The sequence below is a fragment of the Pipistrellus kuhlii genome, unplaced genomic scaffold (genome assembly GCF_014108245.1).
Source record: "Pipistrellus kuhlii isolate mPipKuh1 unplaced genomic scaffold, mPipKuh1.p scaffold_m20_p_8, whole genome shotgun sequence".
In the NCBI taxonomy this organism is placed as follows: Eukaryota; Metazoa; Chordata; class Mammalia; order Chiroptera; family Vespertilionidae; genus Pipistrellus; species Pipistrellus kuhlii.
In genome coordinates, this window is record NW_023425584.1 from 33435917 (window position 1) to 33447734 (window position 11818).

General features: G+C 47.6%; 1 protein-coding gene across 3 annotated transcripts in view; it reads left to right on the forward strand.

Moving 5' to 3' along the window:
- Nucleotides 1-2695, forward strand: part of FAF2 (Fas associated factor family member 2) — a 31783-nt gene extending 29088 nt beyond the window's left edge. For all 3 annotated transcript variants that reach the window (XM_036423422.2, XM_045576631.1, XM_045576632.1), the window contains one exon: nucleotides 1883-2695. In XM_036423422.2, the coding sequence (XP_036279315.1) occupies nucleotides 1883-2065 (183 nt within the window). In that variant the 3' untranslated portion in view covers nucleotides 2066-2695. The remainder of the gene's footprint in view (nucleotides 1-1882) is intronic.
- Nucleotides 2696-11818: the final 9123 nt, after the last annotated feature.

Here is an 11818-nt window from a genome sequence, read left to right on the forward strand (position 1 = left end):
ATTGACGAAGGAGAGTAGCCATGCCTCATGGCATCTCTCTTAGAGTCTTTGTTAGACATACAATGCCAGAGGAAGAGGGCCATAGAGTATGTCCTGGTACCTGTTTTTAGCGTGTGGCACACGGTTACCTGTGCCTTGTCAAGAGCCGGAGAGGGTGAGAAGAGCATTCCCCAGAAGAAAGGCTGCCATGGAGGATCTCCATCAAATTAAGGAGGGTGACCCTACGTGGGGGCAGCCAGTGCAGACAAGTCAGAGTCCAAGTGGCCCGGGTGGTTTGGGGTGTTAAAGCCAGAACTGGGTAAGGAGGGGGGATGAGCTCAGGGTTTTCGATATCTGTGTACAGCAACCTAGCATAGAGAGGTAGATGTGTAGTATGGACAGATATTCTCTAGCTTTCTCCACAGAGCGCTTGGGAGCAGCAGCATCCCAACAGCAATGAACACACCTAGCACCTAGAATGTGACTTTTCATACCATTTCCATTCAGATGAACCAGGGGTTGTTGGAGAAATGGGTGATTCCAAGGCTGGAACAGGGAAAACGCCAAGATGAGCCTGAACACTTTGTGCCCGAAAAGTCAGTAATTATTCAGAGAGCAAAGGAGACATGTCACCAAGACACAAGTCAGCTTAAATGGGCTCCTTCTGACTCCATCTGGAACGATTTGAACATTAAATAATGATTGTAATATTATAACTTACTGAATAAAATAGGAAATCATGACTCTACAGTAATAAATAGAAAGATTGAGGAACAGAATGTTTCCATCGTTTCAAAGTACTGCCCCACAAAATACTCATTACATACAAAGGGTAAAAGAAGATCTTGCCTGCGGAAGCCTGCAGGTGGTCTGAGTGAGTAGGACACATTGACTGGAATGCAGTGAGGTTACTCACAACTTCTTATCTTCCTGGGAAGAATGAGGCTTAACGGAAATCCTAACAGAATAATGCCCAGTAATCTTTAGAGAATAATGCCCAGTAAGTCAAGGTCAGAAAAGATGGAGAATTTGCTTCCGGCTAAAGGAGATAGGAGACAATTCTAAACGAGTATTTTGCTATAAATGACAATTGGTGAAACTCGAATGGGGCCTGAATAATAATTAAAAAGAGTTAAATTTCCTGTTTTTGAGGGCTGTGTTGTAGTTATGTAGAAGTGTCTTGTTTGTAAGACACACAGTATTCTAGGGTGAGGGCATCAGGCTGGCAGCTCGCTCTCAACTGGTTCAAAGGAAAAGCACCTCTATGCCCTATACTTTCAACTTCTCTGAAGTCTGTGATGATGATTATTTTTTTAATCCTCACCTGAGGATGTTTTTATTGGCTTTAGAGAAAGAGGAAGTGGGGGGAGAGGGAAACGTTGGTTGGTTGCCTCCCATACACACCCCAGCTGGGAATGGAATCCACAGCCTAGGTGTGTGCCCTGACCAGGAATGGGACACTGCTCCAACCAACCGTGTCACCTGCCCAGGGCTGCGATGGTTACTGAGGAAAAATTTCTTTAGCTGTACATCAGACAAGTTGTCAAAGAAGAAACAGAAGAATCAGTTCAGAGTAGGACCAGATTTGGGCTGTGTAATCTCTTTAAAAAGCTGCCCTATTGGCCAGCCTGGGTTGTGGGCTTGATCCCCAAAGTGAGGCGTGCAGGAGGTGGCCAACTGAGGATTCTCTCTCATCATGGGTGTTTCTATCTGTCCCTTCTTCCTGCTCTTTGAATTTGCTCTGTGAAATGGCAAGACCTTGATGTAGAATTCCAGTGTAATGTGATTACTTCGTGTCTCAGAGTCATCCTAGGGGTAGCTGGGGGGTATTTGATTTCGTGGCGGTATGTATGTGTGTGTGTCTTTTTCTCACTGCTCTTCACTTTCTCTGTGACCTCTCCAGGTCATCCACGACTTCTTATTCTCCTTGAAAGAAAGCCCTGAGAAGTTTCAGATCGAAGCCAACTTTCCCCGGCGGGTGCTGCCCTGCGTCCCTTCCGAGGAGTGGCCCAACCCCCCGACGCTGCAGGAGGCCGGACTCAGCCACACAGAAGTCCTCTTTGTTCAGGACCTAACAGACGAATGACACCTTTTCTTCCCCCTCCTCCCACCCCGATTCCTAAAAGAAATGGAAAAGAAAAAACAGAAAAATTCACATTATTATTATTATTATAATAATACAATATTTTTTTTAAAGACTGCTGCATCCTAAGGAAGGATCAGAAACCATGCTGCCTGCGAGAGTCACCACCTGTGTGCGTGCGAGGTTAGTGATGAACGTTCCGCCGGCAGCCCCCCTCCCCTCGGCCTCCACCACACCTTCCAGCGAGAGGAGGCTCTGCGCTCCGCCAGCCGTCGTCCCAGCGGGGAAGGGACATTCCCACTAGTTCTCATTCATTCTTGCTTTTATGGAAAGTAAAAGTGACACCTCCGTCAACCAGCCACTGCAGCATCTCCAAGGGCTTGTTTTCCCGCCTCCAGGGGACAGAAGGCACAGAGCAGAGATGTTCTTTAACTTCCCACCATTTATGAATAACTTTTACTTTTTTTAAAGTTGCTTTGTAATGACCAAAGGAATGAGGCTGACATGGGTGTATACCCCCCCCCCCCTTTATTTGATAAAGCGCCAATTCTTAAACCCATGACATGATTTCATCCCCTGGGCTCCTCAGCCCACAAGAGTATAATAAAGATGCCCTGGCCTGGTTTGTGCTTATTTCTGCCATTGCCCTCAAGTTCCCAGAGAGGTGGTTCTTTTTGGTCCAATTCTTGGCAGTCCTTTCTTGTCACCTATGCACCCCCTGTGGAGTAGTGAGAGGAAATCTGGGTTTGTAGCCCTTGTGATGTACGGATGTACTTAGTGTGCGGTGTGAGCTCCATGTATGCTCATCTGTACACACGTCTGCAGCTTTTCCTTGGAATCTATACCAGGGGTTAGTATGGGGTCTGAGCCAAAGGATAGTAGCCTTTCATTCCTCTTCATGTGCATGCTGCTCCTGCAGCCCTGAGCTTCCCTGAATTGCCAAGCGTGGTGCCTTCCAGAGGACTAGCAGGGCCTGTGGTGGGACCAGCAGAACCATGTGAGAGTGCCCTTCCCTTCTCAGTGCGTGTGTGGTGTGGTGGTGATGGTGGTATTTAAGGGTAGAAAGAATAGAGGCCTTAAGGGGACCCAACACAGAACTCTGAGGCTGTGTAAACTCTTTGGAGGCAGATTTCAGTTTCTGATGTGTCTACCTGCTGGGGGCAGTTTTTATCCTCTTTATTGCTGTGTTAAAGTAATAGGGTTTTTTAACCTCTGGAAGTCTCGTCTGTGGTGGTTTGTAGTAATGGGTACATGGGTGAGGCCATGTATTAACAGATGCCAGCATGAGCTGAGGACTGTTCCAAAGTGTTCTGTGGCTAGACCGGTGCACTCGCAACTCTGCAACCTCCTGAAGTTACTCTAGTTCCCAGCATGCTGTGAGACCAAGGGTTCATATCGGGATACAGCGTAACCTGCTGGGTCTGTCTGTAGTCTCCAAAGGCTTTCTCTGTTGCTTAACTAAAACCTGAGGACCACTCGTAGGTAGCAGTAACGTGGCTACTATTCTCTCCAGCCTCAATGGTCGGGGTGCACACCCAGGGGCAGGGTGAGGAGCCTCATGGATATCACCTAGGGAGCCCGAGGATTTTCCCGTGGCCTTGGCACGGGTATCTAGAACACCATCTCTAGAAATCTAATTCTGCTCTTGGCTGCCTGTTATTCCACTTTCCCCCAGCTGTTCTGAGGCCACACGGGCAGGAAATCGCTGTCTGTTGTCATAACATGTATCTGGAGTGAATACTTGGATAAACCATGCTTCTTCTCAACCTTGGGTGAATTCTGCCTCCTGCTTCACAACTATGCAAAGAGGAATTTCCCCCTTCACCGAGCGTGCGCACACACACACACACACACACACACACACACCGTGAGTTCACAGCTGATCCTGCCAGCATGGGGGAGAGGAGGGCTTAGGACACTGGCTAGGCTGGTGGTACTGTCTTGTCCATACCTCTTTGGGAAGGTGTAAATTTTTTCCCTTAACAATTCAATCGGCATCTTACTCTACAATGTGCACTTTATGTCTCTTGCCTTTTGATAACTTGTTCGGTGAAGGAGGTCAGATGCGAGCATATTACAACATTTCCGTTTAGGTCGGTACAACTCTTGAGATAGCCTATGCCTTTAGGCTTCCAGAGGCTTCGCAAGCACACGCTTCTTTCCTAGTCCCTGTGCAGTAACCCAGACTCCATTCCTGTCCCCTTGCTGACCCTAGAGCTGCTGCCCAAGTGCCCTCTCCTTTCCTCCCTGAAAGATGCACATTTTGTCAACGTCAGTACAATCTGTACATGACTCCCAAGGACCTCTGCGAACTCGATGGGACGACCTTCAAGGGAGAAAATATTGTGAAGCCAGTGATCTGCAAGCATTTGCTCTTGTTTCAAATCACCTCTGGGTATTAACAGCTGTTGTTTCCAAATGGCAATTCATCAGCTAAGCGAAAACACTTGTTTCAAGTTTGTTCTGCCCTCCCAAGACCAAAGTTGTAGAATCGGCTGCGTGACCATGGGACATGACCAAGTGGAGTTAGTTGAATCTCTGCAGCCTCAATGGGGGGCCTTTCCAGTGCTCTCTAATACTTCCGCAGTTTCCTGCAGCAAATGTTTCTTTCTCTCTGCTTGCCTCCACTATGATGTTTGGATAAGAGATGGCCAGGGGAGAATATTTATCTCTTAAAAAAAAAAAAAAAAAAAAAAGGCTAAAAAGAACCTAGGAAATCTTCAACTGAGCAGTTATGAAAATTGCTAACGGTGCCAAGGCCAAGGAAAGAATTGCAGGAAATGACAATGGGAAGGAGTGGTAACCCCCAGAATGCAAAATTGGGGGAGTATTTCTGGTGCTTGAACAAGAAGCTCCACTGCACAACCAGTTCTTTAGGACTTGTGAGGAAAGCAGCAACGGGAAGTCCATCCACCAAGGATGCAGTGCCCCAGCTCGGACTGCACCTGAATAGTTCCATGTAATTTACTGAAGAAATCTAGTGTACTTTAAATTTTTTTCATAAAAGTTTACATTGTATTGTAGGTTAACATTAAATGTTTTATAACAAAAATGTCCTAAGTTGTGGGTCTTTCTGTCTAGGAGAAAGGTGGTAGGTAATTGTCTATGTGAAGGCATGGTCGGTGGGGGTGGGGGGGTACCGGGAGGGAACAGCATTGCATTGCCAAGAAGCAAGGGAGAATTCCTGTGAAAATGGCAGCTCGGGCAGAGGGATATAGCGCAGAGCAGACTGATCTGGCTTCAGGTGTGGGCTCGTGTATCAGCTTTGTTCTTTAGCTGTCCTGAGCTTTAATCTCCATTAAGGTAACGCCATTTTCCTTGGTGTAGGATCGTAGATTAAATGAAAGAAATGTGCATGAAGCACCGGTCACAGGAGTTCCTTTCTCCGTGGGAGTGTATTTTGAACATGCAGTAATAACTCAATTTCTTGGGGAGGGGGGGGGGTGTCATTTCTGCCGGATAGACCTATATGTCCTTGCAGAGAAGAGAGTCACTTTTGACCTAACAAATTCTGGACCAATGGGACTCTCCTCCAAAGGTGTTTTCGCATATATTTTCATTTCTGAGAGAAAATGTAAGCCTCAGTTCTTTGCCTTCACCATTGTCCTTTGCAAAGAACCCATTTCTCTGAGTTATCAGTTCTTGTCACCTTCAGGGTCTGCCCTGTTGATTACCCAAAGATGTGAGGCCTTTGTAATGTATGTTTTAAGTGTAAACTAGCATGTCTTCTGTGAGCCTTCCATATAAAAATTTGGCTCTCAGTTAACGGAGAACAGGAAGATTCAGATCCTGATGCTGGATACTCCTGGTCCCTATGCCTGCCTGTGGCCGTGATTTTAGCCAAGTGACCACTATGGGCTTCAGCGTTACACAAAAGGGGCCGATTGTAGGGAGCATTGCTGTTGAGTGAATTGCTACCGAGGCCCTGGCAGGCAGCCTCCCATTATAAATCAGTTTGTCGTTTGCCCACTGCTAACGGTTCGCCCTAGTGTGGTTAAGTGGAGGGGAGAGAGTGTGGCTTAGGGGGCAGCAGAGTATGCCAGCACTTCCTGACATGCCCCAGTGTTGCAGTTGGAATTCCTCCTGTGCTTTTACCCCAGTGGAGCAGTGTGTCCCCACAGTCCCTTTCTCGGCCTGTGAGCTCAGTTAATGGTGCCGAGCCTCTCCCTTCCACAGCCCTACCCTCCTACCTCTCAGAATGGTGTCTGGAACTCCCAGGTTTCTTCCTCGTAAACGGAAATAGGTTTTCCCCTGAAGACAACACTTCAAAAAACCCTTAAGCGGGTGCCACTCGTTTTCCCATGAATCTCGACAGCAGGGGGCAGGCTCTGTATTTCCCTTCTGCCACCTGGGTGCACTGTCCTGCAGCACGCCATCTGCCATCTGCCGGGACCGTCCGTCCCTTGCTGCTGGCCAGGTGTCGGCAGTTGGCACTCGACCACAACCCAGGTGACCCATCCCCGCGTGTGGGTTCTCCGGACGGACGGCTCCTGATGTGGCGGCAGCTGAGTGTGGTGGGAAGAGGCTTCGGCACCAAATCTGGCTCTGAAAGAGCCCTGCTGCTTGCTGACTGATGAGGGCAAGTGTCGTCATGTAAACATGGGACTAAGTCCTGGCCAGGTTCAGGTGCCTTCAGTGGCCGTGTCCGAAGGGCCTGGCGGTGGGCAGCGGAGCTGAGGGAAGGCGGCTTCCTCCCCTCGGAGAGGGTTAGAGAGCTAGAAACGTCGATGAGAGACAAACATCCCCGGCAGGGCCACACCTGGAACTGCTTCCCCTGGGGGCCTCAGAACAGCCCCTCACTGGCCAGGGGCTTCCTGTCCCTTCTCCGCCCTCAAAGCCTTTGTGTCCCCGGCTCCGCTCACCTCAGTCCCCTCCGCTGGAACTGTCTTGGACTCAACACCCCTCTCCACGATAAGCCAGAACTGTGTCACGGCTCCTAGTCAACCCCGCTGTTAAGCTGCAGACTCCTAGCATCTGCCAGCGAAGTGAGGGGCCCTGGGTCAGCGCCCACAGCTTCGGCCCCGCTCACGGAACTCCCCAAATGTTTCCGCTCCCTGGGTGCCCTCCACCACTGTGCTCCCCTCTCAGGTCCACGCCACCTGCATCCTTTTACACCAGCCTGTTACTGCAGCAGCCTACTTCCTGAGAAACCGGAGGTCTGGTCACACAACTTCTCTTTTTTACCTTAAAACTGTTCTGTGATATCATCTGTTTCCTCTTTCTCTAGTCTTATGGGTAAATTCCTTTTAAAACACATCATTCGCACACAGTAAAATGTCCAGATCTTAAACTACAGCTTGATAAAATTAATTTTTTTTATTGTCAATCCTCACCAGAGGATATTTTTTTCGTTGTTTTACAGAGAGAGTGGGAAGGAAGAAGGGAGGGAGAGAGGGAGGGAGGGAGGGAGGGAGGGAGAGAGAGAGAGAGAGAGAGAGAGAGAGAGAGAGAGAGAGAGAGAGAGAAACATCAATTGGTTGCCTCCTGTACACACCAGTTTCACCAGGGGTGGGAGCAAACCTGAAACCCAGGTATGTGCCTTTGACTGGGAATCAGACCCAAGAGCCTAACCATAGAGCAATGCCAGCCAGAGCGCCTGACACAGTTTTACCTATGTGTACCCGGAACCAAGGTGCCGGACGCTCCACCACCCGGAAAGCTCCCTCATGTCCTCAATCAGTCCCGCTATTCTGACTTCTTTCACCATAGAAATTTTGCCTGTTTTTAAAGTTCACATAAATGGACTCTTGTGTAAATGATTTTAGAAATGTTTTCCTGATTCAGGTATTTTCCTACTTATAACAGGAAAATTTATAAAATGAGAAGAAACAAAACATTTCCTAATACCACACTGCCAGAGATGTCCATTGCTAATATTCTTCCTAGACTTTGTTGTATATAAAACTTCACTTTTTACAGAAATGGAATAATACTGTAAATACTGTATTATCTCTATTTGACACATTTCTTATATCTTTTTAATGACTATGCAGGATTTCACTGAATGGATGTACCATAAATTGATAAAAATCCTCTTGTGACATCTAGGTTATTAAACTTTTATTTTTATTTATTTATTTTCCTGTTCAGTTTATTGTCCTACTTGCTTAAGTAAATTTTTTAAAATATATTTTATTGATTTTTTTCAGAGAGGAGGAGAGAGGGTTAGAGAGCTAGAAACGTCGATGAGAGACAAACATCAACCAGCATGCCTACCAGGGTTGTGCCCGCAACCAATGTACATGCCCTTGACCGGAATCGAATCTGGGACCTTTCAGTTCGCAGACCGACGCTCTACCACTGAGCCAAACCGGTTTAGTCTAAACTTTTAATTTTTGCCTTTCTAAATAGCAGGCACATCTTGCAGTTAAATGTGCATGTCCATGCTATTTTTCTAGGGAGAAAAAAAAATCCTAGATGTGAGGTTATTGAGTCAAAATAAGAATGGGAATATTTCCTTTTTTTTTTTTCTTTTTATTTATTTTTTGTTAATACTTTTTAAAAAATATATATTTTATTGATTTTTTACAGAGAGGAAGGGAGAGGGATAGAGAATTAGAAACATTGATGGGAGAGAAACATCAGTCAACTGCCTCCTGTACACTCCCCACTGGGGACGTGCCTGCAACCAAGATATATGCCCTTGACCGGAATCCAACCTGGGACCTTTCTTTCTTTTTTTTTTTTATTATCATTTTTTTAAAATAAATTTTTATTGTTCATATTATTACAAATGTTCCCCTCCCCCACCATTCCTTTTTTTTTTAATAATTAAAAAAATTTTTTTTAATTGGTTTTTTACAGAGAGGAAGAAAGGAGAGGGATAGAGAGAAACATCAATGAGAGAGAATCATTGATCAGCTGCCTTTTGCACACCTCCCACTGGGGATGTGCCTGCAACCCAAGCACATGCCCTTGACCGGAATCGAACCCGGGTCCTTTCAGTCCGCAGGCCGACACTCTATCCACTGAGCCAAACCGGTTTCGGCAGGAATATTTCCTTTTTAATTGGAAAAAAAAAAAATATATATATATATATATATATATATATATGTATTTTTATTAATTTCAGATAAGAAATCTGGAGAGATAGAAACATCAACGAGAGAGAATCAATGATTGGCTGCCTTCTGCACAACCCCTACTGGGGATCAAGCTGGCAACCCAGGCATGTGCCCTTGACCAGAATCGAACCCAAGACCCTTCAGTCCACAGACATTCTATCCACTGAGCCAAACCAGCCAGGGCTTTGTTTGTTTGTTTTGAGAGAGAGAAACATTGATCAGCTGCCTCCTGCATGCACCCAACCAGGGATCAAACCTGCCGCCTGGGCATGTGCCCCGAGGAGGAATGGAACCAGTGACCACTGGTTGCACAGCACCATGTTCGACCCACTGAAGCACATGGGCCAGGATAGAAATTTTTCCTTTTCTAAATACTTGTTTTGTTTCCAGATTGTGGCACAGAAAAATTATGCATCTGCCAACAATGCTCAGCCTCCTATCTGTGTCACTAAAATCTTCAACAACTACCGTCCCCTTTTCAATTGCTTGGATGGCTTCATCTTCCATGTTTGGCATCTCTCCCTTACAAAACCTCAACCTTGCTATTTCCACAGGTCACCGCTGTCTCCCTCCCTGACAAAGCAGTTTGCACAACCAGCTTCCGCTTTCTTGTTAAAGTCATTTCCCCTGAGCATCTCTCACGGCCACCTGAGACCTAATTACCACTGTCCTTGGCCTCTTCCAAGACCTTTCTGAGCAGTTCCCCGCTGGTGTCTGACGCAGAGTTAAGGGTCCCCGTTTCTTTTCCCACAGGTCGAGGGGCAGAGTATGTGAACCGACATTTCCTCGCGAGGGCCACCGGGGCGCTTTCAGCAAGGGAGACCCACCAGCTGTGGGTTTCTGGAAGCTGGTTCTGTTCCTGTGGAGAGACTAGGTGGGAGGGGCAAGGCTCAGTGGACCTGATGGATGGAGCGTTGGATGAGGAGTCCCCTGGGACGAAGAGAAGCGAGGGGTGGGCATGAGCACTGTTTATAAGGCACAGTGACCAGGAGCGGGAGGCTGAAGAGGCATGCACGGGGAAGGAAGAAACTGGATGATGCCCAGGTTTCAAACCACTGGAGTTAGGAACAGATTCCGTCCCCGGTGGCCTTGCTAGGTGCCGTTCCAGTGGAGCAGCGTGTCAGAAGGCACAGGTAGTTATCGGGAGGGGAAGTGGAGTGAATGCAGGCAGCTCTCACAAAGTCTGCCGGTGGGAGGTCAGGGACACAGAGGACAAGCCAGCAGTCAGGAGTCAGGTCCCATTTGTTGTAAGGCAGGAGAAGCGTCATTATGTTTAAATGCTAAAAGCAATGCCATTTTAGAGAAAGAGGTTGAAGATACACAGAGCATGATGTCCCTGGGGTGGGAGGTGCAGGCCTTAGGAGGAAGGACGGGAGCAGAAGCAGGTGCATTTGTAGGTTTGAAGGAGGAAGTTGAGGGCGTCCCCAGATGATGGCCTCTCTGTCAGGTTCTGGAAAGGTGACGGGGTCAGAGGCCTAAGAAGACTGAGGAGGATCTCAAACAGCTGTTTCAGAGAGCAGGAGAGACTGCAGGAGGCCTGAGGTTTTCTGGGCAAATTGAGGGCCCAGGTGAAATTAGACCAGAAAGATGGCGGAGTGGCACCTCGCTTGTCAGCCGCTTGTCAGCAGCCTCATTTCTCTCTGAAAACAGAGGGCATTCGGAGTTCTCAGTGCCTCCCTTGTCCAGCTCCCCAGCCCGGAAGCCCGGGCCTCAGCTCTGGGGCCCCTGGGCACTTCACAGCTTCATTCTCCTCTGTTCCCGCACATGGGTACACTCAGCCACACAGAGCTCCTGATTGTTCCAGACACATCATGTACTTCCCCACTTAACGCAAGACTGAGGCGGCTGACACTCAAATAAAGTTTATTTTTATTTATTTTTTCGACTATATGATTTACTTTATTTTTAATTTTAAATTTTTATTTTTAAATATTTTGATTTTTTTTTTGCCCCCCTCCCTCCCTCCCTCCCACATATCCCCTCCCTCCCCAGAGTTTTATGTCCATTGATTGTACTTATATGCATGTATACAAGTCCTTCGGTTGATCTATTATTGCGGCCGCCAACCTTTCGGACCTCTCGGACCACCGGTTGGCGACCGCTGGTTTAAAGCGATGTGCTCTCAGTTTTCCAAACTCCTCTGGTGGCCAGAGAGACAAGTACCTACCTGGACAGCATGATTCTGGTCTTCCAGAATTACATAGAAGACTCTGGCTTCCTTATAACCCAGGTCAGCGAGTAGAGTCGATATAATCACTATTGGCATACCTACACCCATGAGGACACCTAGAACGTGCACACACCTGATGTCCTCACACAGCTCTTACCTCGGTGCTGTTGTCAGAGGGCTTTAGTTGGCAAGCAACTAACAGGAAACCCACTCTAGCTAATTTAAGGGGAAAACTGTGTTGCCCTAGCTGGTCTGGCCTGCAGACTGACAGGTCCCAGGTTTGATTCCGGTCAAGGGCACATACCTTGATTGCAGGCTTGATCCCTGGCTCTAGTTGGGGTGCATGTGGGAGGCAACCAATTGATGTTCATAAGTTACCACTGAGCCAGCTGGGCAGACTCATCAGAGGGTACCCTCATGAAGAACAATCTTCTCTGACCAGCCCATTCCCACCCCCCCCCCCTTGCAGACTGACACCCGCCCCCACTCCCCACCAAAAGAACACAGGCAGCCAAAGGCAGC